The sequence below is a fragment of the Hypomesus transpacificus genome, chromosome 15, assembly GCF_021917145.1.
Source record: "Hypomesus transpacificus isolate Combined female chromosome 15, fHypTra1, whole genome shotgun sequence".
In the NCBI taxonomy this organism is placed as follows: Eukaryota; Metazoa; Chordata; class Actinopteri; order Osmeriformes; family Osmeridae; genus Hypomesus; species Hypomesus transpacificus.
This window is the reverse complement of record NC_061074.1, coordinates 6905016-6929708: the sequence shown is the minus strand read 5'-3', so window position 1 is coordinate 6929708 and position 24693 is coordinate 6905016. Positions and strand designations below refer to the sequence as shown.

At 42.2% G+C, this 24693-nt stretch overlaps 3 protein-coding genes across 8 annotated transcripts; all 3 read left to right on the top strand.

Moving 5' to 3' along the window:
* Positions 1 to 894: 894 nt before the first annotated feature.
* On the top strand, positions 895 to 6095 carry LOC124478278 (apolipoprotein A-I-2-like). Of its 4 annotated transcripts, XM_047036514.1 has the most exons (5): positions 895 to 1015; positions 1406 to 1452; positions 1683 to 1830; positions 1922 to 2372; positions 5658 to 6095. In XM_047036514.1, the coding sequence occupies exons 2-5, from the start codon at positions 1410 to 1412 to the stop codon at positions 5856 to 5858; spliced, it is 843 nt and encodes a 280-aa protein (XP_046892470.1). In that variant the 5' UTR covers positions 895 to 1015; positions 1406 to 1409; the 3' UTR covers positions 5859 to 6095. The 4 variants fall into 4 exon arrangements, with proteins under 4 accessions (XP_046892470.1, XP_046892471.1, XP_046892472.1 ...); XM_047036515.1 differs by lacking the exon at positions 5658 to 6095 and having other exon boundaries at positions 1922 to 2839; XM_047036516.1 differs by lacking the exon at positions 5658 to 6095 and having other exon boundaries at positions 993 to 1015; positions 1379 to 1452; positions 1922 to 2839.
* On the top strand, positions 5046 to 19063 carry LOC124478277 (apolipoprotein A-I-2-like). 3 transcript variants are annotated; one of them, XM_047036510.1, is made up of 4 exons: positions 5046 to 5066; positions 11002 to 11041; positions 17936 to 18083; positions 18175 to 19063. In XM_047036510.1, exons 1-4 carry the CDS (start codon positions 5061 to 5063, stop codon positions 18824 to 18826), a joined length of 846 nt encoding a protein of 281 aa, XP_046892466.1. In that variant the 5' UTR covers positions 5046 to 5060; the 3' UTR covers positions 18827 to 19063. The 3 variants fall into 3 exon arrangements, with proteins under 3 accessions (XP_046892466.1, XP_046892467.1, XP_046892468.1); XM_047036511.1 differs by lacking the exon at positions 5046 to 5066 and adding an exon at positions 8942 to 9042 and having other exon boundaries at positions 10990 to 11041; XM_047036512.1 differs by lacking the exon at positions 5046 to 5066 and adding an exon at positions 9026 to 9042 and having other exon boundaries at positions 10995 to 11041.
* Positions 19064 to 21651: 2588 nt separating this feature from the next.
* On the top strand, positions 21652 to 23700 carry LOC124477916 (T-box transcription factor TBX1). The gene is made up of 6 exons (XM_047035991.1): positions 21652 to 21658; positions 22328 to 22499; positions 22603 to 22704; positions 22835 to 23011; positions 23260 to 23425; positions 23629 to 23700. The coding sequence occupies exons 1-6, from the start codon at positions 21652 to 21654 to the stop codon at positions 23698 to 23700; spliced, it is 696 nt and encodes a 231-aa protein (XP_046891947.1).
* The last annotated feature ends 993 nt before the right edge of the window (positions 23701 to 24693 follow it).

Below are 24693 nucleotides of genomic sequence, written 5' to 3'. Positions count from 1 at the left end.
ATTGATTGGAGGGTCACAGACCATACAGCGCAGATGAAATGATTCAGACTACAGCGTTGATATGTCAAACAATATGAAATACATTTATTTCGGATTATTCCAACGGCAGAATACGAGGCGCAGGGAATTTAGATGTGCGTAAACGCGCATAAACGCTATTTAGAGGTGGATAAACGCATTTTACGCAATTTTGAGGTGGATAAACGACATTTCCGAATTTCGGGAGGTGCATAAACGGCGTTTACGAGCGTTTAGCCCCCACTACATCCCTGTCTGCAGTGTTGGGATAAGGCTTCACAACATGTCTACAAGTCACTTTCAACTTGTTTTCAGTAATGGTTCTTTACATAATAAGTGAAAGGGTCCAAATGCACACTCTATAACATAGAGTGCCCATCTAGAGGGGCAGGCTGTAGCTCAGTGGCTAGAGCGCTTGATTGCAGATCAAGAAGTTGCTGGCTCAAATCCTTCTTCAATGGATGCAATAGTTTCTAAAATAATATACTATTACCAAACACGACATATCTGTACGCCAAATTTATTAACACACTGTCTCTAACACACCCACTACATACTGAGCATTTACTTTAGGGAAAAGTCATTTACATGATGAGTGAAAATATCTACACCAATTGTCTATATCTTCCCTACACATTGAATATCAACACACTGTATATAATAACTCACATTTAAACAACCACACTAAATACTTGCTGTACAACTGCACACATACTATTTAAAGTTCACTGCACGGCCCAGAATCGATGCCATGCTTATTAACTATGAAATTCCACTCTGAACTATGCTCAATGAAAACCTAACAGTCTCCAGGTCATTGGACTTCACTTGGTGGTTGGACTCAGTGGGGTGAGTTGCAGCTCCCACTCCCACTGCTCCCCCTACCTGCCTCCCTCCTCCGTCCTCCCCTGTACTCCTCCCTCCACGTCTGCTGGCACTAAAACAGGCAGCGGGACCTGCAAAACTTTAGTTTCATCCAGATCAACTCTACTCCCAGGTATGTGAGCTGCAGAGGGGAGGCAGGGTAGCTGGGGAAAGTACTGGGCAGATATAAGACTGAAGAAACGTTGGCACCAAGGAACAAGTAGTTGGTCTCTGAACCTGACATAAATGCTTAGAATACAATAACAGAACAAATGTTCTAATTTGATGTTCAGTCTGTAATCTAGAAGTTTTGTTCTATATTGTATGTCTTAAAAGAGAGTTGACAGTCAGATGTATCTGATGCCAGCAGCATGATCCACAGATGGAGGACAGTCTGAGACTAAGTGTGCACCTGGGCCTCGTATATCTGTTGTTCTTCATTTACCTAGAACTTCACATCTTCTATTATCTGTAACTTTATAATAATTGTTAGAAGGTTTTCTGTTCCCTTTCCTCACACTAGCATCATGAAATTCTTGGCTCTCACTCTCACCATCCTGCTGGCCACAGGTATGTCAACGAAGCACAATCACACTTCAATTGTGGACATCTATAAGGGATAATACATGACAAGGTGTGACCACACCCCTTCAGCCAATCAGAATTTCCTAAAGTCCTCAACTGAAATGCATATGAATTATGAATATCAGCATTTAGAGAAGCATCTTAACAACCTGACTCTTCACCTCACCTCCCTCCTCCACCTTCCTCCACCTTCTCCCTCTCCCTCCTCCCCCCAGGTATCCAGGCCCGTACTCTGCAGGCTGATGAGGCTGCGCCTTCTCAGCTGGAACATGTGAAGGTGGTGAAGGCTGGCATGACTCTTGCAAAGGAGTCCATGAAGATGGTCCTCAAACCTCTGGACAACACAAAGTACAAGGAGTACAAGTAAGGATGCACTTCATCCATTCATCCAGCCATTCTCATAATGAATTTTGTACTTTATTCATTCATGAGCCATTCTGTTCTGCTTCTCTAGCGACAAGCTATCCCAGATTCTGGACAACTTGCAGGAGTACTACCTGACCACCTATGAGTCCTACTTTAAAGCATTCTTGGGTGACCAGCTGCTGGATGCCACCACCACTCTCAGCAGACAGATCACGACCAAGGTTGAGGAGCTGCGCAAGCAGCTGGAGCCCAAGCAAGCTGAGTTGACGGCCGTCCTGGAGAAGAACATGGAAGACTACCGCCAGAAGATGGAGCCCCTGGTCCAGGAGTACGTCCTCAAACAGAGAGAGGAGATGGACGCCCTGAGGGCCAAGACGGAGCCCATCCTGGTTTCCCTGAGGGAAAAGACGGAGCCCATCCTGAACGAGATGAGGGCCAAGGTGAGCTCCATGGTGGAGGACACCAAGGCCGTGCTGGTGCCCATGGTGGAGTCTGTCCGTGCCAAGCTGGACGAGCGCATCGATGAACTGAGGACGAAGGCTGCCCCTGAAACTGAAGAGTACAAGAAGAACCTTTCCAGGTTGGTGGAAGAGTTAAAAAGGCAGATTGATCGCTACAGCGAGGACTTCAAGGGACGGATGAAGATTACAAGCCATGATTTGTTTCACCCTGTTGATACACCGATTAAGCTCATGGCTCTGTATGAGTCAATTAAATCCCTTACTACCAAGTGAATTCTCAATGAAATACTTAATGGAATACAAGAAAAGCAACAACAGATATGTGATATCAGTTTAGTCAGGCGAATTGCACAAAATATTCAATTATACATGGACATCCCAACAAGTGTTGAGAAAGATTGTGTTATGGCAGTTATTACCCACTCTAATTAGTCTTAGGTAACACTGTAAAATAGGTATTGTTACATATGAAGTTCTTTAAACTATAATAATGTTGATGAGGAAGATGTTGATTCAACCCCAGTGCTAATAAAACAAAAGAAGAAGGTCTGATGTTTCTTTTAAAATCAACTATATATTACTCATCAAGTATTGCACATTGAACATAACACATACATCATACAGCATGACAACAACAATGTCTGGGAACCCTCATCCTACTGAATGGTGGACCAGCAGACCCCTGAGGTAGGTGTCACAGGTGGGGGGCGCTGGGGGCCTCCACATAATCTAAATCGTTAGCCTGAGGAGCAAACCGTATCCCCACCCCAAAGATGATTTCAGGACTCAAGGAATCAGGATTTAAAGTTATTATTTTATTAAATATTTTAAAAGAAGATTCTTTAGTGCCAGGTTGCTTCGAGAGGCTCTGGCAGGGGGAGAGAGGGAACTTAAAAGCCTAGGAGGCTATTAACGAGGTGACAGGGGGGTGGGGCCGCAGGGGTTTCATCCGTGGCACAGTGGTCATCCTCCGTGTCTCCTGCAGGGGGCCTGGGGCAGCTGGTGGCCCAGGTGCTTGCCTCCTCCAAGAGGGGGTCTGGAGGCTGCTAACGAGATGGCATGGGAATTGGGCCGCATGGGGTAGTCTGTGGCACGGTGCTGGTCCTCAGTATTTTGCTGTAGGGGGTCTGGGGCGACAGTTGCTCGCCTCCTACAGCAGGGGAGTTGGGCCGTGGGAGGCTAACGAGTGGCAAGTCAGAAAAAGGTTATAGACACGCTCTGTGCGTACTTCTGTAGCCTACACAGGCTACGTGCAGCCAGCCACCCGGAGGTGCATAAGTGGAACAAACAATCCAGGCAGTAAGATCCCCAATCTGGCTGGGTAGGGCACAATGTATGCCAGGAGAGCAAGTGTATAGTTGACACACCAGGGAAAAACAGGTAACGTCCTCAATCAGTACAACTCAGGTCAACCGTTAGCTGACGGCTAACCTGCAATTTACAGTCTTTAGTGTGACAAAGAGGTAGGCTACTTAGCATCACAGTGATGAGGACGTTCTCGACTCCATACTCAATGGACCCTAACACTCCCAAGGTGATTGCACTCATAAAACAGGCATTGGCACCTGCAAAACTCAGTCTCCTCCAGATCAACTCTACTCCCAGGTAGGAGATCTGCAGAACTGGAGCAGGGTAGCTGGGGGAAGTCTTGGGCCGCATACAAAACAAGGGAAATGTGGGACCAAGGAACCAATACTTGGGCTATCAGAGTGAATTGATCAGGGGTCCCCAAACTAAAGTTTAAAGTTCATTGGACTGGCCAACAAAGATGACATGCTATTTGACTATGAAATTCCACTCTGAACTATGATCAATGAAACCTTAACGGTCTCCAGGTCATTGGACTTCACTTGGTGGTTGGACTCAGTGGGGGGAGTTGCAGCTCCCACTCCCACTGCTCCCCTTCCTGCCTCCCTCCTTTGTCCTCTTCCCTCCCTGGCTGCTGTCTCTAAAAAAGGGAACAGGACCTGCACAACTTTGGTCTCATCCAGATCAACTCTACTCCCAGGTATGTGAGCTGCAGAGGTGGGGCAGGGTAGCTGGGGAAAGTACTGGGGCAGATATAAGACTGAAGAAACCGTGGGACCAAGGAACAAGTAGTTGGTCTCTGAAGAGTTAAATTCTTTGAATACAATAATAGTAAAAATGTTCTGATTTGATGTTCAGTCTGTAATCTAGAAGTTTTGTTCTATATTGTATGTTTTAAAAGAGAGTTGACAGTCAGAGCTATCTGATGCCAGCAGCATGATCCACAGATGGAGGACAGTCTGAGACCAAGTGTGCACCTGGGCCTCGTATATCTGTTGTTCTTCATTTACCTAGAACTTCACATCTTCTATTATCTGTAACTTTATAATAATTGTTAGAAGGTTTTCTGTTCCCTTTCCTCACACTAGCATCATGAAATTCTTGGCTCTCACTCTCACCATCCTGCTGGCCACAGGTATGTCAATGAAGCATAATCACACTTCAATTGTGGACATCTATAAGGGATAATACATGACAAGGTGTGACCACACCCCTTCAGCCAATCAGAATTTCCTAAAGTCCTCAACTGAAATGCATATGAATTATGAATATCAGCATTTAGAGAAGCATCTTAACAACCTGACTCTTCACCTCACCTCCCTCCTCCACCTTCCTCCACCTTTTCCCTCTCCCTCCTCCCCCCAGGTATCCAGGCCCGTACTCTGCAGGCTGATGAGGCTGCTCCTTCTCAGCTGGAACATGTGAAGGTGATGAAGGCTGGCATGACTGTTGTGAAGGATGCCATGAAGACGGTCCTCAAACCTCTGGACAACACAAAGTACAAGGAGTACCAGTAAGGATGCACTTCATCCATTCATCCAGCCATTCTCATAATGAATTACATACTTCATTCATTCACAAGCCATTTTGTTCTGCTTCTCTAGCGACAAACTATCCCAGCTCCTGGACAACATGCAGGAGTACTACCTGACCACCTATGAGTCCTACTTTAAAGCATTCTTGGGTGACCAGCTGCTGGATGCCACCACCACTCTCAGCAGACAGATCACGACCAAGGTTGAGGAGCTGCGCAAGCAGCTGGAGCCCAAGCAAGCTGAGTTGACGGCCGTCCTGGAGAAGAACATGGAAGACTACCGCCAGAAGATGGAGCCCCTGGTCCAGGAGTACGTCCTCAAACAGAGAGAGGAGATGGACGCCCTGAGGGCCAAGACGGAGCCCATCCTGGTTTCCCTGAGGGAAAAGACGGAGCCCATCCTGGACGAGATGAGGGCCAAGGTGAGCTCCATGGCGGAGGACACCAAGGCCGTGCTGGTGCCCATGGTGGAGTCTGTCCGTGCCAAGCTGGACGAGCGCATCGATGAACTGAGGACGAAGGCTGCCCCTAAAACTGAAGAGTACAAGGCGGGGCTTGCCTGGTGGGGGGACCGTTTAAAGTATTTAGTGAATGACTGCAGTGAGTACTTCCAGGGAGGGCAGGAGAGTATAAAAGAAAAACTTGGACACAAGGAAAGTGATGAAATAGCGATTGAACTCATGGCTCTGTATGAGTCAATTAAATCCTTTTCTACCAAGTGAATAGTTAATGAAACATAACCAAAGCAACAATAGATTTGTTGATGTAATTTCTGTTTCATCACAAAGTACACAAATTAAACATAAATCATTGACATTGTAATGATCTACACCAATACTAAAAACTAAAACTATACAACTATAAAATAGTAATTGCTACATATGATTTCCAATAAATGATAATGATGATGTCGATGATGAACTAACTGTAGTGCCAATAAAACGAACAGAGAATTTAAACCATGTATTGGGTGTATTTGTGCTACACAACCTCCCTCTCTATCTTTTACTTTGAATCTTTGTAATTTCTCCCTCTCACACTCACACATGCGCACACACAAGCATACAGTACACACAAAACATTCACACCTCTTACTCGCAACATTGTCACTTCCAGAAAGCAATGAATTAGCATTATGTCTAAGAACCGTCTTCTCTTCAGGTACGTTTCCACAGCAGGAACCTTTCCCTGGGCGTTTCCTCAGCAAGAACCAGACAACTGCTCCTCCTTCTTTGAGAAAAAGGTCGCCGACATTAGCAGTCAGTTCCCTGAGCCTACCTTTCCTACCCACTCACCCTCTATGACTGACCCAACTAAATGTCTAAACTCTTTCTCTCCTGTCCGAGGCAGAGATCTCTGACCTCATTCTCTCTCACCGCCCCACCTCCTGTCCCCTTGATCCAGTCCACTCTCTTCTATTCCAAACCATCTCTCCCTCCATCATACCTTTTCGTCTCCATGTCCTTAACTCTTCTTTTAATTCCAGCACCTTCCCCTCTGCCTTCCAACAGGCCAGAGTGACCCCTCCACTCAAAAAACCCTCCCTTAACCCTGCCGTCCTCCAGAACTACAGAGCAGTATCACTGCTACAATTATTTTCAAAAACAATTGAACGCACTGTGTCTAAGCAACTGTCAAACTTTCTCTCTCAGAACAACCTGCTTGACTCCGACCAATTAGGGTTCAAGACTGGCCACTCCACAGAAACTGCCCTCTTGTGAGTCATCACTGCCCACCAGTCTGCCTGAGCGGGAGACAAAGTGTCAGGCCCTCGCCAAGCTCTCTACTAGTGTCGCAGAGGGCTCTGTCCTTGGACCCCTCCTCTTCTCCCTGTACACCACCTCACTTGGACCAATCATCACCGCCCATGGCTTCTCCTACCACTACTACGCTGACGACACGCAGCTGTACCTGTCGTTCCCCTCGACTGATCCGGGAATCTCAGCTAGGACCGAGGCCTGCCTCACAGACATCTCCGCCTGGATGACCAAGCACCACATCCAGCTGAACCTTGCCAAAACAGAACTTCTCATCATCCCAGCCAAACCCCTCCATCTCCCACGATAGCTCAATCACCCTGGGATCTGCAACGGTGACCCCTTAATCCCCTGTCAGGAACCTTGGGGTTACCATGGATAACAAGCTCTCCCTCATTGCCCACATTGCTGCAGTCTCCCGGTCATGTAGATTCACCCTCTACAACATCCGGAAGATCAGGAGATACCTGTTTGAGCATTACACCCAGCTGCTAGTCCAAGCACCTGTCCTCTCCAAGTTGGACTACTGCAAATCGCTGCTCACCGGTCTCCCATCATGCGCAGCCTGCCCTCTCCAGAGGATTCAGAACGCAGCAGCCCGCCTGGTGTTCAATCTACCCAGACGCTCCCATGTTACCCCGCTCCCGATCTCCCTTCACTGGCTTCCCATCACGGCCCGTGTCAGATTCAAGACCCTGGTACTGACCCTCCGAGCGGTGAATGGGACCCCCACCCGCCACCTACGGTCTTCTTCTTACAACCGTCTGGTGGTCCCACCTCTCAAGAGTGCCCGCTCCCAACCCAAACTATTCTCCTGTCTGGCCCCCCAATGCCCCAATGGTGAAATCAACTCCCCACCTCCATCAGAGACACTTACTGTCTCCCCACATTCAAAAAAGGCTCAAGATGCACTTGTTCTGGGAGTACAACAGCAGGGGCGTGGCCACTTGGTGGCCAAGGGGGGGCACGGCCACCATTGGTCACCCTGCTGCTCCCCCAACATAAAAAATAAAATAAAACTCTTAAACAGAAACGGTATGAAGCTGAAATAAATGCATTAGTATTTTTTTTATAAAAGTCTTATTATATTGTCATTTGTCACTTACACTACAACCCCATATTCGCAAACATGTTGGGCCACGCCCTCATCAACAATGCAAGACACAAACCAATGTACCTGCATTCTGACAGCGCTTCAATGGAGACTAGCAGCTAACCACTGGATACCGTTAGAAAACTGCTGCTCTGAGTGATGCAGTGTGTGAGTTTTAAAATAGTATTTTGACAATCAAGTGCCACCCCAAATAAAAGACTGGCCAGAGCTGGCCCCCCCCAGAAATAATGTCCTGGCTACGCCCCTGTACAACAGTACTTAGGAACGATTTGCTGGACCTGATGTTAGTTTCCTCCAGGAACACAATGACTTATTGAGGGACTTGTTGCACTTGTTGGTTACTTGTAACTGATTTAACTTCTTGTACTCGCTGTGAATGATATTATTGTTGCTTGCTTTGCTACAGGTACACTCTTGTGCACTTTTGAGGATCATGTTGTTTAATTGTAACTTGTTTAACTGCATGCTCTTATGGTTCTTCCCATTGGCACTTATTTGTTTTTTTCACAATGTATGCTTTGTGTTTTGGCTACCCACAATGTAGCCAAAACAATGGGGCTGTCTCGTTGTTATGATCTGTGACCTATGCACTTTGTAAAGCTCTATCTTGGAAGTCACTTTGGATAAAAGCATCTGCTAAATGAATAAATGTAAATGTAACTTTCTCTATATCTTCTCTTTACACTGAATATCTACACAAACTATATATACAATAACTCACATTCAAACAACCACACTAAATACCTGCTGTACAACTGCATACATACAAATTAAAGTTCACTGCACTGGAGAACAAAGATGACATGCTGGCTATGAAATTTCACTCTAAACTATGCTCAATGAAACCCTAATGGTCTCCAGGTCATTGGACTTCACTTGGTGGTTGGACTCAGTGGGGTGAGTTGCAGCTCCCACTCCCACTGCTCCCCCTTCCTGCCTCCCTCCTTTTTCCTCTTCCCTCCCTGGCTGCTGTCTCTAAAAAAGGGAACAGGACCTGCACAACTTTAGTCTCATCCAGATCAACTCTACTCCCAGGTATGTGAGCTGCAGAGGTGGAGCAGGGTAGCTGGGGAAAGTACTGGGGCAGATATAAGACTGAAGAAACCGTGGGACCAAGGAACAAGTAGTTGGTCTCTGAAGAGTTAAATTCTTTGAATACAATAATAGTACAAATGTTCTGATTTGATGTTCAGTCTGTAATCTAGAGGTTTTGTTATATATTGTATGTCTTAAAAGAGAGTTGACAGTCAGAGCTATCTGATGCCAGCAGCATGATCCACAGATGGAGGACAGTCTGAGACTAAGTGTGCACCTGGGCCTCGTATATAATAATAATAATAATTCATTTTATTTGAGGGCGCCTTTCAAAGCACCCAAGGTCACCTTACAGGGCATAGTTAAAAAACAAAATCAATAATGATAAAAAACAAGAACAAGACACATTAAAACAATTTACACAGGGGTGGTGAGATGTGTGATAGACAATGAATTATATGGAATATGACAGTTTGAAAAGATGGGTTTTTAGATGGGTCTTGAATGTGGAAAGAGTGTCGGAGTTACGAATGACAGGTGTGAGGGCATTCCAAAGGTGGGGGGCAGATCGGCTGAATGCCCTGGACCCCATGGTAACCAGACGGGCGGGTGGAACAGTAAGTTGAGTGGAAGAGGAGGACCGGAGAGTGCGGGTGGGGGTGTTGAAGTGTAGGAGTTCACAGATGTATGGAGGGGCGAGGTTGTGGAGGGCCTTGAAGGTGAGTAGCAGAATCTTGTAGTGGATGCGGGTTTTGACCAGGAGCCAGTGAAGCTGCTGAAGAACAGGAGTGATGTGATTAATGGAGGGGGTTCTGGTGATGATACGGGCGGCAGAGTTCTGGACCAATTGGAGTTTACGGATGGACTTGAGGGGGAGACCGAAGAGGAGGGAGTTACAATAATCAATGCGGGAAGTGACCAGGGTGTGAACCAAGATGGCTGTGCTATGGGGTGTGAGGGATGGGCGGAGGCGGTTGATGTTGCGGAGATGGTAATAGGCAGACCTGGTGATGTTATTGATGTGTGCTTGGAATGATAGTGTGCTGTCGAGGATGACACCCAGACTCTTAACCTGAGGGGAGGGGGAAACTGAAGTGTTGTCGATAGTGATGGAAAAGCTGTCAGGTTTTGTGAGGGTTGATTTGGTGCCGATGAGGAGAATTTCTGTTTTATTGCTGTTGAGTTTGAGGAAGTTGCAGGTGAACCAGGATTTTATTTCTTGTAGGCAATCGGAGAGGGAGGTGGGAGGAAGGGTAGAAGTGGGCTTGGTGGATATGTAGAGCTGGGTGTCATCCGCGTAGCAGTGAAAATGGATGTTGAATTTACGGAAGATATGGCCAAGGGGAAGTAGATAGATGATGAACAGGAGGGGGCCTAGGACAGAACCCTGGGGAACACCGGTAGTGACTGGAAGTGACTGGGATTTGAAGGTTTTGAGTTGGATGAACTGAGTGCGGCCGGAGAGATATGATTTAAACCAGTGCAGTGGTGTGTCAGTGATACCAATGGAGGCCAGTCTGTCAAGGAGGATGTTGTGTGAAATGGTGTCGAAGGCCGCACTCAGATCAAGGAGGATGAGAATGGTGAGATGTCCGGAGTCAGCTGCCATGAGAAGGTCATTGGTGATTTTAACAAGGGCTGTTTCTGTGCTGTGGAGGGGGCGGAAACCAGATTGAAATTGTTCATAAAGATTATTGAAAGATAAGTGAGCTTGAACCTGAGATGCTATTGTTTTTTCCAGAATTTTTGATATGAAAGGGAGATTTGAGATTGGACGGAAGTTGATGAGGTTGTTGGGGTCAGCACCAGGTGTCTTGAGTATGGGGGTTATAGCAGCTGTTGCTGCTATAATATATCTGTTGTTCTTCATTTACCTAGAACTTCACATCTTCTATTATCTGTAACTTTTTGTTAAATGTTTGAAAATATATTTTTCTCTTTCCTCAGACCAGCATCATGAAATTCTTGGCTCTCACTCTCACCATCCTGCTGGCCACAGGTATGTCAACGAAGCACAATCATATTTCAATTATATAAATGTGGACAGCTATAAGGGATAATATATGACAAGGTGTGACCACACCCCTTCAGCCAATCAGAATGTATTATTCACTCAGCCAATGGTTTAAGTATTAATAATGGACTAAACATTCAGTTCATGAGGTTAATGGTAACACTTTAGAATAATGGTCCGTTGTTAATGAGTAGCTATGCAGGAAGTAATAGGTAGTTCTACATTAACACTGAATTTAATACTATTAACTAATATGGAACCAAGATTAACTAAGCAGTAAGTAATAGCGAATTTAGTACAAAGGTAGTTCTTTGGTAGGTAGGCTATTTGATTATTACTAAATAAATATATCCTCATTGAGAACTACTTGTGAACTATGACCAATTAAGAAAGAATAACCAATGAATTACTAATCACAAAAGTAACGTTTTTTTTTAAACTCTTAACAGGGTCATAACATTTCAAAAGCTTGTGCCTGAAATTAGTTCTTTGTGGAAACCAGTTTATGAATATTAACGTTATAACACGTCCCTGTATGATTATGGGACAGGTCCCCCCAATATTTGATCATACTGTAATTATGGGACACGTCCTCCCCAATATTTGATCATACTGTATGATAATGCGGGCAATTTCAATGTGTCTGCTATTAGGTCTTTCTGCAGCTCAGAAAATATCAAATCACGGCCGGTCCGTTTTCCAAATCCAGTCGACTTGGCTTACCAAAACCTATTTGTCCTGAATCCATGTCATGTTTTCCCCTAAACCTATACAGGTGCAACGTCAACCAGTGAGTTTGGAGCGCGAAATCATTTGGCAGTGGCACATTTTTATGGACTGTAAATATCCAGTATTTGGCTAACATACAACAACAACGACTAGGTGAATTTCACTAGAATTTCGAATTGTAGAATTAGTGCAAATTTGGAATTGTAGAAATAGTGCAAATTTCGATTGCAATACTATACAGTTTGTATGAGGGACTTTTTACAAGCTAGCCGACAGCTATAGTCAGGAGGTGAAGTTAGTTTCATATTCGACATTCGACATTCGTCTCACATTCGAAAGACGCTACTTTGCAGCGCCGAGTTAGGGACCGGGTGAAAATTACCCATACAATTTTGAAAAATGATGACATTTATAATATTTGTATGACTATAAAACCTCAAACAAACAGCAGAGCATTCCAACAATGTCTGACCTACTTCCACACCCTTTACTTTTTCAACAAAACGTTTTAAATGATAGAAAATCGCTAATCTCTGAAAATAGCATGACATCCTTGCAAATCTCAAAAAAATCTCAATATTTTTTCCAGACTTGGGTCAAAAAATCTCAAATATACACCCGATTATTCTAAGTGTCTGGCCTACTTCTACACCCTTTAGTTTTTTATAAAACCTTTTTAAAAAATGATAGAAAATCGCTTATCTTTGAAAATAGCATGAAATCTTCACTAATCTCAATAACTTTTCCAGACTTGTGTCAAAAAAATCTCAAATACACAGCAGATTATTCTAATAGTGTCTGGCCTACTTCCACACCCTTTACCTTTTCAAAAATGCTTTTTTTTAATGATAGAAAATCGCTAGTCTCTGAAAATAGCATGAAATCATTGATAATCTCAATAACTTTTTCAAACTTGTTTCAAAAAATCTTGAATATACACCTGATTATTATAATAGTGTCTGGCCTACTTCCACACCCTTTACTTTTTCAATAACGTTTTTAAAAAAATGATAGAAAATCGCTAATCTCTGAAAATAGCATGAAATCCTTGCTAATCTCAATATCTTTTCCAGACTTGGGTCAAAAAATCTCAAATATACACCTGATTATTCTAATAGTGTCTGGCCTACCTACTTCCACACCCTTTACTTTTTCAATAAAACATTTAAAAAAATGATAGAAAATAAATCGCTAATCTCTGAAAATAGCATGAAATCTTCACTAATCTCAATAACCTTTATGGAACCCCATATATATTATGATTACAGCCTTTGCTTATTTTCATTGCCTGTTTCTTTTTTATCTTAAGCGTGCATTTAAACACAGTGGCACAAGTTGTGGCAATGAGTTTTGCCAAACAAAGAACCAGATCTCTGACAATAAATGACAACACAACACCAGGCTTAGGTCTCAATCATGTCTCTCTCAGCTCTGAAAGCCGGAGGACCATCTTTTATAGGGCACAAGAATGTAAACATAGATTGTGTCAGTCAGACAGTATTGACGTTACGACAGTCTCAGAGAAAGAGATTCACTGCTCCCAACACCATGACAACTCTCAGACTAGAGAGTTCATATGGAGCTCTACTTGTAGTCATGACAAGGAACGTTTAGCCAGTACTTTCTCCTGACCCCGAACATCTATTAATCCTGACACATAGACACAATCTACTCTTATTAATAGCAAGTTTACATGAGAACTTACTAACTAGTATCCAATGACTAGTTCTATTGATAAGTGAATAATGTAAGCACATAGGAAATCCCAATTTCTTCATAACTCTTCTTTCATTGGCTCCCTTGCATAGACCTTGCGCGCGTGTGTGTGAGTGTTTGCGTCATCAACCCTAGTTGACCATATAGGTGTCAAGCAAATGGTCACCAGAGTTTGCGTCTCCATCTATTCCAGGTTTGGGAGTAGGCCTCTCTTTCCACACAAGGAATGCTGAACACAGTATCATTTTATACAGAATAAAAAAAGATACATCTTCAATTTTTCTGACAGGCAGACACTCAAAGTGATGGGGTGTGTCAAGGGGTTACATCAGAGTAATCTTACACATACCTCTCTCTCTAATTCGCGCTCTCTGTCTGTCTGTCTGTCTGTCTCTCTCTCTCTCTCTCTCTCTCTGTCAGGTCAGTATCGACTGGATTCAAAATATTCCTTCTATATAAAGTGTTTTACCTAAGACTTGACAGCTGAGACTGTCAATTGATCCGTTGTGGTGGATTGTGATCCTGTCTTCCTGTATGACATGATCACTCGTCTTCTATAAAATTTCAGAGGGATTTCATGCTATTTTCAGAGTTTAGCGATTTTCTATCATTTTTAAAACACATTATTGAAAAAGTAAAGGGTATGGAAGTAGGCCAGACATTATTAGAATAATCTGGTGTGTATTTGAGATTTTTCTCAACAAGTCTGGAAAAGTTATTGAGATTTGCAAGGATTTCATGCTATTTTCAGAGTTTAGCGATTTTCTATCATTTTTAAAAACACATTATTGAAAAGGTAAAGGGTGTGGAAGTAGGCCAGACACTATTGGAATAATCTGGTGTGTATTTGAGATTTTTCTCAATAAGTCTGGAAATGTTATTGAGATTTGCAAGGATTTCATACTATTTTCAGAGATTTGCGATTTTCTATCATTTTTAAAAATGTTTTATTGAAAAAGTAAAGGGTGTGGAAGTAGGCCAGACACTATTAGAATAATCACGTGTATATTCTAGATTTTTTTAAATAAGTTTGAAAAAGTTATTGAGATTATCAATGATGTCATGCTATTTTCAGAGATTAGCGATTTTCTATCATTTTTTAAAAAACATTATTGAAAAAGTAAAGGGTGTGGAAGTAGGCCAGACACTATTATAATAATCAGGTGTATATTCGAGATTTTTTGAAACAAGTTTGAAAAAGTTATTGAGATTATCAATGATTTCATGCTATTTTCAGAGATTAGCGATTTTCTATAATTTTTTTAAAAACATTATTGAAAAAGTAAAGGGTGTGGAAGTAGGCCAGACACTATTATAATAATCAGGTGTATATTCAAGATTTTTTTAAACAAGTTTGAAAAAGTTATTGAGATTATCAATGATTTCATGCTATTTTCAGAGATTAGCGATTTTCTATCATTTTTTTAAAAACATTATTGAAAAAGTAAAGGGTGTGGAAGTAGGCCAGACACTATTAGAATAATCAGGTGTATATTCAAGATTTTTTGACCCAGGTCTGGAAAAGATATTGAGATTAGCAAGGATTTCATGCTATTTTCAGAGATTAGCGATTTTCTATCATTTTTTTAAAAACGTTATTGAAAAAGTAAAGGGTGTGGAAGTAGGCCAGACACTATTATAATAATCAGGTGTATATTCGAGATTCTTTGAAACAAGTTTGAAAAAGTTATTGAGATTATCAATGATTTCATGCTATTTTCAGAGACTAGCGATTTTCTATCATTTAAAAAAAAGCATTTTTGAAAAGGTAAAGGGTGTGGAAGTAGGCCAGACACTATTAGAATAATCTGCTGTGTATTTGAGATTTTTTTGACACAAGTCTGGAAAAGTTATTGAGATTAGTGAAGATTTCATGCTATTTTCAAAGATAAGCGATTTTCTATCATTTTTTAAAAAGGTTTTATTAAAAAACTAAAGGGTGTGGAAGTAGGCCAGACACTATTAGAATAATCGGGTGTATATTTGAGATTTTTTGACCCAAGTCTGGAAAAAATATTGAGATCTTTTTGAGATTTGCAAGGATGTCATGCTATTTTCAGAGATTAGCAATTTTCTATCATTTAAAAAGTTTTATTGAAAAATTAAAGGGTGTGGAAGTAGGTCAGACATTGTTGGAATGCTCTGCTGTTTGTTTGAGGTTTTATAGTCATACAAATATTATAAATGTCATCATTTTTCAAAATTGTATGGGTAATTTTCATGGGTAATTTTCTACTCGGCGCTGCAAAGTAGCGTCTTCCGAATGTGAGACGAATGTCGAATGTCGAATATGAAATTAACTTCACCTCGGTGCTATAGTCTGGCTTTACAGCTAGCAACAACTGTAGCTAGCGTTTTGGGCCATGTTCCTGTTCTCTGAATTGGGTTATCTAGCAAGTTATTTTACAGTCCTGCCATTTGTTCTTTCTTCCTTAATCATTTTCATTCCTTTGGGAATGAACAGCGTTGCTGTTGTAGTGGATAGGCCTATACGTTGATTTGGGTTAGGATTAGCCATGTACTTACTTATTACTTATTTAGCCATTATGTTTGACTCAGTTTATCATCACATTTTGTTGAGTGTGTTGAATGTTTCATTCCAAAATACAGAATTTTTGTTTAAATACTAGGTTTCATCATTGTGCAAAACGAATAAAAGAAAAGAATGTTTAATTCAGACGTATTTTACAAAATGCTTTATTCTTGCATGCCCATGTGCATTTTTGCATTATGTAGGATTTTCTTTTACGACTTCATGGAAATCTTCCAGTGGATATAATTAAAAGAAATGTTATCCAATCACTGCAGTTGTTTTATGTTGTATATCTTGTGAGGTGACATGTTAGTGAGGTGTTAACATGTTTTTCACTTTGAAATAATCGTCCAGATTACAGTTACTGCGGGATGATAAGGTAACTCTTGAGTAATTAGTGAAGAGTTAACATGTTTGTCACTTTAAAATAATGGTCCACATCACAAGTAGTTACTGCAGGATTACAAGGTAACGCTTGAGTAATTAGTGAGGAGTTAACATGTTTGTCACTTTAAAATAATGGTCCACATCACAAGTAGTTCCTGCAGGATGACTATGTAACACTTGAGTAATTAGTGAGGAATTAACATGTTTGTCACTTTAAAATAATGGTCCACATCACAAGTAGTTCCTGCAGGATAACAAGGTAACGCTTGAATAATTAGTGAGGAGTTAACATGTTTTTCACTTTAAAATAATGTTCCACATCACAAGTAGTTCCTGCAGGATGACAAGGTAATGCTTGAGTAATTAGTGAAGAGTTATACTGGTTTACACAAGTAATAGGCCTATAATAAGTCTTAATTTTATATTTGACACATACGGTACAGGCATACATTTCTGTGAGGCACTAGTGATATTCTAACAAACATTGTAATCTGGAAGATTTGGTTTTGCGCTTATCGCAACATAAATGCAGGATGCAAATTGTTTTTGAAAAGAGAACATCAATGTTTATATTCATATCCTAAAGAGAAGTCCTCCTCAGGCGGCTACTGTAACATAAAGGTAGGTCTTTGGAGTCTGAGACATTGAACTGACACTCAAGAGCTCATAATAGTAAACTAATACAAACATGAGAGTGTCAGCTTCACTTCCTAATTATTATTATTTTTTAACAAATTATCATTATTTGTATTATGCCATGTTTAAGTTTGAAATAAACAGAGAACATTCGTCCATCCTTAGTTAAGAGTAGGCAAAATCTCAACCTGTAGTTAACGTATTTCGGGGAATATAATATTCATAAACTGGTTTCCACAAAGAACCCATTTGAGGCACAAGCTTCTGAAAAGTTATGACCATGTTATGAGTAAAACAACCAAATTGTTAACTTTTTAGACATGTTACTTTTCTGATTAGTAATTAATTGGTTATTCTTTCTTAATTGGTCATAGTTCACAAGTAGTTCTCAAGAGGATACATGTATTTAGTAATAACTAAATACCTACCAAGGAACTACCTTTGTTGTAAATTAGCTATTACTTACTGCTTAGTTAATCTTGGTTCCATATTAGTTAATAGTATTACATTCGGTGTTAATGTAGAACTACCTATTACTTCCTGCATAGCTACTTGTTAACAACGGACCATTATTCTAAAGTATTACCAGGTTAATTAAAAGGTTAATTGTCCATACATGGGTTCTAGCGCATTAATCAATACTTTTACAACAGCTACCACAAACTATATATGGAATCATTCATTCAGTTTTCTAAGTTGTTAGGTTGTTAGAGTTTCGTCTACTTGAGTCACATTTTATCTCTAGCCTTAAGTCCTCAACTGAAATGCTTATGAATTATGAATATTATATTCAGAGAACCATCTCAACAACCTGACTCTTCACCTCACCTCCCTTCTCCACCCTTCTCCACCCTCCTCCCTCTCCCTCTTCCCCCCAGGTATCCAGGCCCGTACTCTGCAGGCTGATGAGGCTGCTCCTTCTCAGCTGGAACATGTGAAGGTGATGAAGGCTGGCATGACTGTTGTGAAGGATGCCATGAAGATGGTCCTCAAACCTCTGGACAACACAAAGTACAAGGAGTACCAGTAAGGATGCACTTCATCCATTCATCCAGCCATTCTCATAATGAATGACATACTTCATTCATTCACAAGCCATTTTGTTCTGCTTCTCTAGCGACAAACTATCCCAGCTCCTGGACAACATGCAGGAGTACTACCTGACCACCTATGAGTCCTACTTTAAAGCATTCTTGGGTGACCAGCTGCTGGATGCCACCACTACTCTCAGCAGACAGATCACGACCAAGGTTGAGGAGCTGCGCAAGCAGCTGGAGCCCAAGCAAGCTGAGTTGACGGCCGTCCTGGAGAAGAACATGGAAGACTACCGCCAGAAGATGGAGCCCCTGGTCCAGGAGTACGTCCTCAAACAGAGAGAGGAAATGGACGCCCTGAGGGCCAAGACGGAGCCCATCCTGGTTTCCCTGAGGGAAAAGACGGAGCCCATCCTGGACGAGATGAGGGCCAAGGTGAGCTCCATGGCGGAGGACACAAAGGCCGTGCTGGTGCCCATGGTGGAGTCTGTCCGTGCCAAGCTGGACGAGCGCATCGATGAACTGAGGAGGAGGGCTGCCCCTAAAACTGAAGAGTACAAGAAGAACCTTTCCAGGTTTGTGAAAGAGTTGAAGATTTTTGTGGATGACTGCAGTGAGTACTTCCAGGGAGGGCAGGAGAGTATAAAAGAAAAACTTGGACACAAGGAAAGAGATGAAATAGCGATTGAACTCATGGCTCTGTATGAGTCAATTAAATCCTTTTCTACCAAGTGAATAGTTAATGAAACATAACCAAAGCAACAATAGATTTGTTGATGTAATTTCAGTTTCATCACAAAGTACACAAATTAAACATAAATCATTGACTTTGTAATGATCTACACAAATACTAAAAACTAAAACTATACAACTATAAAATAGTAATTGCTACATATGATTTCCAATAAATGATATTGATGATGTCGATGACGAACTAACTGTAGTGCCAATAAAACGAACAGAGAATTTAAACCGTGTGAAGGTGTATTTGTGCTACACAACCTCCCTCTCTATCTCTTACTTTGAATCTTTGTAATTTCTCACACTCACACATGCGCACACACAAGCATACAGTACACACACAAAACATTCACACCTCTTACTCACAACATTGTCACTTCCAGAAAGCAATGAATTAGCATTATGTCTAAGAACCGTCTTCTCTTCAGGTACGTTTCCACAGCAGGAACCTTTCCCTGGGCGTTTCCTCAGCAAGAACCAGGGTCTAAATCAAGTTCTGGGGATCAAAAGCAGGAACTTATTAGTCTGTTCAGGAGTTAGTACTTTCCCAAAATGTATATAGGATTATTAGTAGTCGTACAATTTTGGCAACACAGCACATTCATCTTGGCTTATAGTTCTGCTTGCACCGGCTCTTTGTCTAAAACCCCACTGGGACACTGCCTTGATATCTGTGGCAGAGACAGGGTGGAGGCAGGCTGTTGCCCTCTCTGTATTTGTCAATCGCACTAGTTACAACCAAACATACAGTACCAGTGTTCCCACATATCCATAACATGATTATTGGATGATTTAAGGTCACGGACGTAGTTGCGTATGTAGCTATGTAAGTCTTTGAAATGGTAGCCTATACAGAAAACCAGTTAACAATCAAAAAGACTTGAAGAGGCAAAGTAGTGGAGAGAGAAGGAGAGCATGAAGCATATTTATAACACAACCCTAATCCACCTAACCCACTTTACCCCTAACCCTACCTAACCCTACCGTATAGATTATAGTGAGTATGTATTAGCATGTATTCGCTATAATGTTTTGGATATAAGTACTGGTGTTGACGGTGGTATAGGTGTGATCTATGGTCTGACCAGAACATTGATCAGTTGTGAAGTGGTCCAGTTTCATTAGAACGGATGGTAGATGGATGAGGCTCTGGGTTTAGCCCTGCCTCAGGCTGCGCCCCTCAACACTGTCTTATCACACACATGATGCCAGACTCACAGAAACACCTACAGTAGTAGTCAGACACAGACACATAAACATACAGACTCACACATACAGCCCAAACATACATATTCACACACTTATGCATACATACACAGACACAGACACACACACACACACACACACACACACACACACACACACACACACACACACACACACACACACACACACACACACACACAGAGAGCTTAGACATCAGAGGCAGGGGTCTCTTTGGATCAGAGCAGATAATTTAGGCCAGTGCTTGTGTTCCTACTGACTGTGTAATTAGTGCAGTGTTGAAAGAGCTTGGTAGGGGCCCTCTGTCATATATCATTCCCCACTCAATACCTGGTTAGAGATAGTTATTAATGACTTGGATAAAGGCAGGTTCGGTCCACTGGGAATCCCACCAAAGTGTGTGTGTGTGTGTGTGATTATTGCGTATCAGATTTTGCATGAGTTTAGTAATGGATGAGACAGGGATCCAGTCCCAAGAGTGTGTGTGTGTGTGTGTGTGGCATGTGTGTGTGTTTGTGGCATGTGTGTAAGTGTATATAAAACCTAGAATCTGGTGGGATCAGCGCCAGACCCCAGTTGGGTCTAATTCTGATTGAGTGAGAAAGACACGCAAACACACCCACTCTGGGTGACCTGCTGGGACTGAGACGGAGGCTGGAAGATCTTCTGTGGCCAGCAGACAGCTCTGAACTGGGAGTGTGAAGACCCTGTGGAGGCTACAGAAGCACCACATACAGCATGGAAGGTAGGATGACTACAGAGCAGAAAGAGTTGTGTCTGAAAGTAAACCTAAAACCTACAGTCCAGATAGTCTGGTACAGAATGAGATCGCTTTGCAGTGCAAAGAATGTCGGCTTTCAAGGTGATAAAAGATAAGATTAAATATCCTAATAATAAGATTATATTTATTACAGTTTTTTACAGTCGCTAGGACCCATTTCTCAATACTTAAGTTACGTTTTCAAAACTCTTAACGCAGTTGTCCTAACCAACTTTCAGCTCGGCACAGCATTTAATTTCACATTCAAAATGCACTAAAACTACCAAATCACTTCATACATGTCTCAAATCAACTCATTCCTCCATAACACTAGCAAAAGATGACAGCCAGCAAACATACTTTGTCACCCACAAAACAATGACCTAAAAAACACTAACAACAAGTAGCATTATACAATGTTTTATACAATGTAAAACCAGGACAACTCTTTACTGTTTAGAATGTACTGCAATATATGTTACTGGAATGAATCAGATGCAGTATGCTTGAATGTGTTGTATATCTTTCATTTTTTTCCCACTAGTAATTCCAGAATACAAGAATTTGTATACACACCATCCACTGATACAGATACAATAGGAATTCTACTGTAATATTCTGCATTTGGCCATAGGTTCTCATCCACACCACATCTTATGTCATCTAAGGCAATACACCTAGGAAAGAATCTTCTGGCATGCCTGATCCATCCCTGGCAATGTCCAGGCATCCAGCATTCATTGCGTCCAGGAGGGACATTTGATCATGTGGATGGTGGTCATACAGTAAACCCTCCACCTCCATGAGGAAAATAATTATTCTATGGGGTTGAGGAATGGAGAGTAAGGTGGGAAGAAAAGTGAGACCATTCTGGAATGGGCTGCAAACCACTCGGTGACTGCACTGGAGTGGTGAAATGCCACATTGTCCCATACAAATGTTGGCTTTCTTCTCTCTGCATCCTTTTCCTCACCTAGCACAACCCTTTCTGGAGAGATCATTTTATAGCATTTAATTTTTTTATTCTAAATATATTTCATTACAATATTACTGTAGAAATGTAGCTAATTTCTGTCTTATTCAGTTTTGTATTATGTTATTGTTTTGAACTGAAGTTTAACAGTTTTGAAAACAGTATGTAAGCATGTGCAAATTGGCCTGTAGGTACATAGAGTTTTGGCAGTTGTTGTGTCGAAGTGAGAAAAAAATGAATGAAATTTGAAAGATGTAGTCATTGAATGCATTTTGTGCCAAAGCAATGACAAATGGTTCACAGTTTAGCCCACATGTACTTCTGTTATGCTCGCTGTGTGAAGAGTTTTGAAAACGTGACTTAAGTATTGAGAAATGTGTCCAAGCGACTGTAAAAAACTGCAATCATCAGGAACCAAATCAAAATGCCCCATACTGTTTTGAAAGTATCTCTAATGCTTCTCGCAGATCTAGAGGCAAGTCTTTCTTTTCTGGAATGTTACTCCACGTGTGCCCTTTTTTTTGTCACTGATGTGCAGACGCTCAGCTGTCCCACGGCTGTGACCTGCTGCTGCCCGACTGCACCGAGGGGGGGTCGCCCTGCTTCAAGGCCCCCCAGGTCACAGGGGTCAGAGTTCAACTGGAGATGCAGGCGCTATGGCAACAGTTTGACCAGCTGGGGACGGAGATGATTGTCACTAAAGCTGGGAGGTATGAAAGGAGGGGCGCAGATGCAGTACTCACACACACACACACATTTCACACATTTCTTTCTCCTTTCTCTCTTTTCTCCCGTTTTCTCTTGCTCTCTCAGGAGAATGTTCCCCAGCTTCCAGGTGTACATATCTGGATTGGACCCTGCGGCTGACTATGTTTTGCTAATGGACTTCATCCCTGTGGATGACAAGAGATACAGGTGTTGCCCACACACACCGACCACCACCACTGGCACACACACACACACAGGCAGACGGTACTCAGACACGAATGTACATGTATCTCGACTCCACATGTTGACTGTGTGTGTGTGTGGGGGGGGGTTACAGATATGCTTTCCACAGCTCGTCGTGGCTGGTAGCAGGCCGAGCAGACGTGGCCACTCCTGGGAGGATGCACTTCCACCCAGACTCCCCGGCCAGGGGTGCCCAGTGGATGAAACAAACGGTCTCTTTTGACGCACTCAAACTTACCAACAATTTGCTTGACGACAATGGGCATGTGAGAGGCCTGCAACAGTTTATAACAACTCTGATAATATACATATATATATATATACTGTATAATTAATAATGCTGGCTCCAGAAGTCCAGTTATGCATGTATGAACTCTTATCTTACTCCTATCCTCCTTTAGTGTTGTCATGCTTATAAGCATGGTGGCCAACAACCTACAGATGTTTTGTCTTTAGGGGCTAAATGTACTTTTAACATCTCCACCATTTCTGTCCACCTCCACCATCCATCCTCAATGATGTTTCCCAGATGATCCTGAACTCCATGCACCGTTATCAGCCACGGTTCCATGTGGTGTATGTGGATCCAGGTCAGGACAGTCAGCTGCACCCTCACAGAAACTTCTGCTCCTTCATCTTCCCCGAGACCCGCTTTATAGCAGTGACGGCCTACCAGAACCATCGGGTATGGACACAGTACCTGGCACTAACTGACGGGAATTCAACTACTACACTGAACTGATATACTGAGCTGAATTCTATGGTTTAACTATCGACTCTCTATCTTTCCACCTTTCTCTTTCCTCTCCCGCTTCCACACTTCTCTCTTCTCCTTGCCTCACCCATACTTCTCTTCCGCTCCTTCCCCTTTCTCCTGTCTCCTCTCAGATCACACAGCTGAAGATAGCCAGTAATCCATTCGCTAAGGGCTTCAGAAACACCGATCCAGAGGACTGGTGAGACGCACCACAAACCTTGTCCTCCACTACCTGTTATCTTCACTTCTCTTCAACAGCCAGATGGGCTTATTTATCTCTGTTAATATGTTTTAGTTTCCTTTGTGCTGAATTCAAAATGTCAAGGAAGAAGGAACATTTGTGTGTGCAGGACATGTCCTACTGCTGCAAGACATGTGGCACACTCCTCCATGATAGCATGGCAGCCACAGGGTGTCAGTACTGAGCAGGGTAGCAGCATTAGAGAACACAGGTCCTGGGAACCCAGAACTCAAGCACGTAAGCAACCAAGGGGTCAACAGGACCATCTCCATCCTCAACACATAATTACTAAAACAGAGAGACCCTTCTGAATGGTCTTTGACATGTTGTTTTCAGTGTATTCATATTAAAAGAGATGCATTGGCATGAAATGGTCTGCCAAAACTACTTTCTTTCTTTTTATGAAACTGTCTCTACAGGGCAAGAAGACTCGACCATGACCCCTCCTTCGTCAGAGCAGAGTGGACTGGTCGACCACTGTAAAGACTCATTGGGCTGTACAACAGAGAAAAGAGATGGGGAGAGTTTCTTTTCACCCTGTGCTCTTGTTCCTCACCCCTCCTTCTGGGATTGTCCAGGGCCCTCATCAGAGAGACTGTATTTGGGATGAGAAAAAGAGAGTTTACTTTTCTGTATTTTAGGACTATTTGAGAGGTTTTCTTGAGGTCTGAATGTAAAAAACTCTCAAATGGGATTTTTGTTGTAGTCTACAAGTGTCATGTTTTAGGTCAGGAAGAAAATTATGAAAATAACATTTGACAGTTGGAAATTCTGTTGTGAATTATTTCAAAGTAATCCACTAAAGAGATATGTCTTCAGTATTAAATACTTCTCACAGATCTGAGGTCTCAACAATAATTTTTCTTTATTCTGAATTTAATAAAAGAATAGCTTACATTTCCCCCACTTCACATGGTTATGGTTTAATGCTGTTTACAATGAACTACCCTACCCA

Bases quoted from the DNA above. Each gene is read 5' to 3' on its own strand.
- LOC124478278 (XM_047036514.1), top strand. From the start codon at position 1,410: ATGAAATTCTTGGCTCTCACTCTCACCATCCTGCTGGCCACAG. The intron at 1,831-1,921 runs GTAAGGATGCAC...CTGCTTCTCTAG, and splicing joins ACAAAGTACAAGGAGTACAA to CGACAAGCTATCCCAGATTC. The intron at 2,373-5,657 runs GCTGCCCCTGAA...CTGAGGACGAAG, and splicing joins TCGATGAACTGAGGACGAAG to GCTGCCCCTAAAACTGAAGA.
- LOC124477916 (XM_047035991.1), top strand. The intron at 22,705-22,834 runs GTGTTGCCCACA...GGGGGGTTACAG, and splicing joins GTGGATGACAAGAGATACAG to ATATGCTTTCCACAGCTCGT. The intron at 23,426-23,628 runs GTATGGACACAG...GTCTCCTCTCAG, and splicing joins CGGCCTACCAGAACCATCGG to ATCACACAGCTGAAGATAGC.
- LOC124478277 (XM_047036510.1), top strand. The intron at 11,042-17,935 runs GTATGTCAACGA...TCTTCCCCCCAG, and splicing joins CACCATCCTGCTGGCCACAG to GTATCCAGGCCCGTACTCTG. The intron at 18,084-18,174 runs GTAAGGATGCAC...CTGCTTCTCTAG, and splicing joins ACAAAGTACAAGGAGTACCA to CGACAAACTATCCCAGCTCC.